This window comes from Aptenodytes forsteri, unplaced genomic scaffold (genome assembly GCF_000699145.1).
Source record: "Aptenodytes forsteri isolate BGI_AS27 unplaced genomic scaffold, ASM69914v1 Scaffold93, whole genome shotgun sequence".
NCBI classification, from domain to species: domain Eukaryota; kingdom Metazoa; phylum Chordata; class Aves; order Sphenisciformes; family Spheniscidae; genus Aptenodytes; species Aptenodytes forsteri.
Window position 1 is genome coordinate 4,748,092 of NW_008794665.1, and position 4,128 is coordinate 4,752,219.

Genomic DNA, 4,128 nt, shown 5'->3' on the forward strand with positions numbered 1-4,128 from the left:
ACAAAGCAAGTGATGCACAGTGCAATTGCTCACCACCCGCCGACCGATGCCCAGCCAGTCCCCCAGCAGTGATCGCTGCCCCCTGGCCAACTCCCCCGTTTATATACTGAGCATGACGTCACATGGTATGGAATGTCCCTTTGGCCAGTTTGGGTCAGCTGTCCTGGCTGTGCCCCCTCCCAGCTTCTTGCTGGCAGGGCATGGGAGGCTGAAAAATCCTTGACTAGTGTAAGCACTACTTAGCAACAACTAAAACATCGGTGTGTTATCAACATTATTCTCACCCTAAATCCAAAACACAGCACTGTACCAGCTACTAGGAAGAAAATTAACTCTATCCCAGCCGAAACCAGGACAACTATTAAGTAGTGATGGAATAGGATGCTGGTTCTATTCTGAATGGTTGATAGATTTTTCATTTCATTTTGGGGAACTGGTATCTGTTACTTAAAAACAGTCAAAAAGTCATCATTTATGTTTTTAGGTGGTTGGCAAGATGAAACATGGCCTGATGGTTGGACTGCGGTAACAAGAGATGGAAAGCGATCTGCCCAGTTTGAACACACACTTCTGGTCACTGATACAGGGTGTGAGATCTTGACCCGGCGGCTGGATAGTATTCGTCCCCATTTCATGTCCCAGTGATAGTCTAGACTGAGCAGGTGGATCTGAACGATACATATATATATATATTTTGTCTCTGTACTATGCATTTTTTTAAGAGTACAGAATAGAGAGATTTCATCATTTACTTTGTTCTCAGTGATTGTAGATAAGAGGAATATCTTGAAGAACCTGACCCAATGTCAAAAAGCAGAGAAGAATTTAAAGAATTTCCTGCTTTCCTCCTACCTACAACACTTACGCTATATTTTTCTTTTTTCTTCAATTATCTCTTTAGCACCTTTCTTCCAATTAGACCCACAATTGCTTCTGTTGTTGCCATGATATTAGCTAGAAAAATGTGGGTAACATTTCCCACTGGGACTTGATATTTTGGGATCCAGGTTTTTTTCACCACTTCAGTGTGCCCTGTCTCTCTTGGTATGTGAGTGGCACCTGAGATTTTAAGCATTTCTAGTTCCAAAGACTTGCTCCTGCTTCTGCAGATACTGTTGTAATGGGCTGGGCCTCGTTTGTTTATCAGTTGAGAAGGGGGCAGAAGGGAGAAACACATGCACGTTGCCAAGAATAGGCTACCCTTACCTTTAATTCTGTCCCCATCTCTCTACTGATGGCCTCTGTGGTGATTGTGGTTGTAGGTGACACAGTGTTAATGGCAGGACTTGTTTCTCTTGCTGGAGATTTGATAGTATGGGCTTCCTACAGGGAAAATTAATAAATTCTGTCTTATATGCAGCTCCCTGGAATAAGCTGCTTCTCGGCGAAGCAGTATTTGCAGGCAGTCTCCTGCTCCAAAAGCTTGGTGAAGCTGATGTATCAGACTTGGCCTAGGTAAAGGAATGAAACAAGAACCAAAAAGATCCCACGATTCATGGGATCCCTGCGTGTGTTACCTCTGGGGCATTTTTTAAAGGTACATCCACAGTAGCTGTGGGGGATTGGATTTGCAAGACTTACAGTGAAATGAGTATCTCAAAACAAGTCTGAGTGTGAGAAAATGAAACACCTTCAATGCTGTATTCATTTTCTTTTGGTAATTTTTAAACATGTCATTTTTTCCCCCTCCGTTAAGTGAGTTTCATGCTTTTGGAAAGTCTTAGGGGAGCAGCTATGAAAACTGATCTTTTTCCTCAGACTGGGTATAGAGTGGGCAACGTTAGTATATATACCCCTTTACTTTCTGTTAATGGGTCATGATGAGCTGGAAACTGTCACGTTAAGGAGTGTGGATTGATTAAGCCTCTCTTCTCTCTACCCTTTCTTTTCCCATGCCCACTTCCTTTCCATCATCTTTGGTGTCTCTGCTGAGGGAATTTATTTGTTCTTCTGAATTGTAATGAACAATTTTTCAGACCCCATTGCAGACTTAGTCTTACACCACTGTAATGCAAGAAATAGTTAAACCAATGCAGACATTAAAACAATACAATCATGGGCAAAAAATACACCTTTTACAAGGTGTCTGGTGAATTTGTTGCCACATTAGACCCAAGCATATGAGGTACTGCATACCCTTGGCTCCCCTTGGCACTGCAGAATTTAGGTGGGGGAAGGGGTTAGTGCTTCATAGAACTGGACTCGTGTACTACCAAATACCGAATTTGCCAGAAAATGTCTTCTCTGCCCTGAGTGCCTCAGACCTCTGTTGCTGTAAGAGTATCATTGCAATGTTTTCATTACCTTTATTATTATTTTAATTATGCAGTAAAGTGACCTGAAATGATGCATATAGAGCGTGTGTGCGTGCGTATGCGTGTGTGCGTGTATAGATTTTAACAAAACAGACTGTAGTACTTGAGTGGAATTACCTGTGTTGAATGAGATGTAATGTATTGAGGAGATGACTGTCCTGGAGGTTTGCCCACCATATCGTTCACTTGAATGGTTACAACGGTCTTGCCTTTTCTATATGTGTGTGTATGATGGGGTGGGGGGCCTTCATTTTTGGTCTATAAAATAAAAGTTGCAGCTGCTTTTAACAGAAATAACTTTTTTTTTTTTGTGATCCCAAACCAGACATAGCATTCTCAATTATATCCAGGTTTGCTTGCACTAGTGCAAGCCCTACTGGTAGATGCATGCAACCAGTTAAAAATCACCCTTAAACCTGCACATGTGCCACTTGAATACCTCTTTGTCATTGCACCAATACAACCAAATTTGACACTGCACGTTTTTAATATAGGTCATCTATGATGCTATGCATTTCTGCCTATAAATTGAAATCACAGCATGAAAACTGTTTATACTGAGTTCATAGTACTACAGTATTTTTAAACAAGTGGGAAGCTTAGTCAGCATCTACACCAGTTCTTTCAACATGAGGTAGCACATCAGCCTGGAGAACAAAACATTTAATAAACATATTGTGAAAGGCTGTTTTTTTCACCTGTCTAGCTGTAACTTTGCTTGAACGTGAAATATTAGACTTGTGCTGACTGGATTTGGGAAATGAGCTATTTTTGATCCTTACAGAAGTTGCTATCTACTTGAAAAAAAAAACCCACAACTTAAATCTGCATTTCTGCCTATAAATTGAAATCACAGCATGAAAACTGTTTATACTGAGTTCATAGTACTACAGTATTTTTAAACAAGTGGGAAGCTTAGTCAGCATCTACACCAGTTCTTTCAACATGAGGTAGCACATCAGCCTGGAGAACAAAACATTTAATAAACATATTGTGAAAGGCTGTTTTTTTCACCTGTCTAGCTGTAACTTTGCTTGAACGTGAAATATTAGACTTGTGCTGACTGGATTTGGGAAATGAGCTATTTTTGATCCTTACAGAAGTTGCTATCCACTTGAAAAAAAAACCCCACAACTTAAATCTACTTTCTAATGAGATTTTTAGAAATTGTATACGCTTTTGCCAAAACCACAATCTTGCAATTAGTTCTGAAATGATCTCTTAGAAGTTTTCCCTTTACTTTCCCTTTCCTTCTCTTATCATATAAGAGAGTATGGAAACTCTTCATGCTGTTTCTGCAAATTGACATGAATATTTAGGAGAGACGATTTGATAGCTAATGTTGAATAAAGTAACAGCATGAGGAGAGGGGACAAGCTGCATCTATTACATGACAGCCAGCAGAGTACATACATAGACATTTTGTGTACAGTCATTTGTGGAAATTTTTTGTCCATTTAAGTCCTTACAGTTGTCAAGATGGTACAGTTCAATACAGTACCTTGATCACCAAGAATGGGGTACAAGCTCTTGTGTTTACAAGTCCATTTGTTAGCTGAGCAACTTCAAAGAGACTACTTCAAACACGCTCCATTCAATCAACTGCTTCGCAGGACAAAGTAGTCTGAAAACTGCTACATAAGGGTTAGGACATCAATTCTTCAGGCTGGGAAGAAGCTGGAAGTCTTTGACCTGAGTGTTCTGGCATCACTAAATGTCTTTGACTTACCCTGGTATCACAAGACTAGCTTTCCACAAACACTCTGTGATGCAGATTCCCGAGAGTGCTGAGGGAGCTGGCAGAGGTGCTCGC

The 4,128-nt window shown here is 40.5% G+C and overlaps 1 protein-coding gene across 1 annotated transcript in view; it reads left to right on the forward strand.

Annotated features, from left to right (window-relative positions):
- The window catches only part of METAP1 (methionyl aminopeptidase 1), a 20,642-nt gene extending 18,035 nt beyond the window's left edge, over nucleotides 1–2,607 (forward strand). The window contains 1 exon segment of the mRNA XM_009273617.1: nucleotides 485–2,607. Within this exon segment, the coding sequence (XP_009271892.1) occupies nucleotides 485–645 (161 nt within the window). The 3' untranslated portion in view covers nucleotides 646–2,607.
- The last annotated feature ends 1,521 nt before the right edge of the window (nucleotides 2,608–4,128 follow it).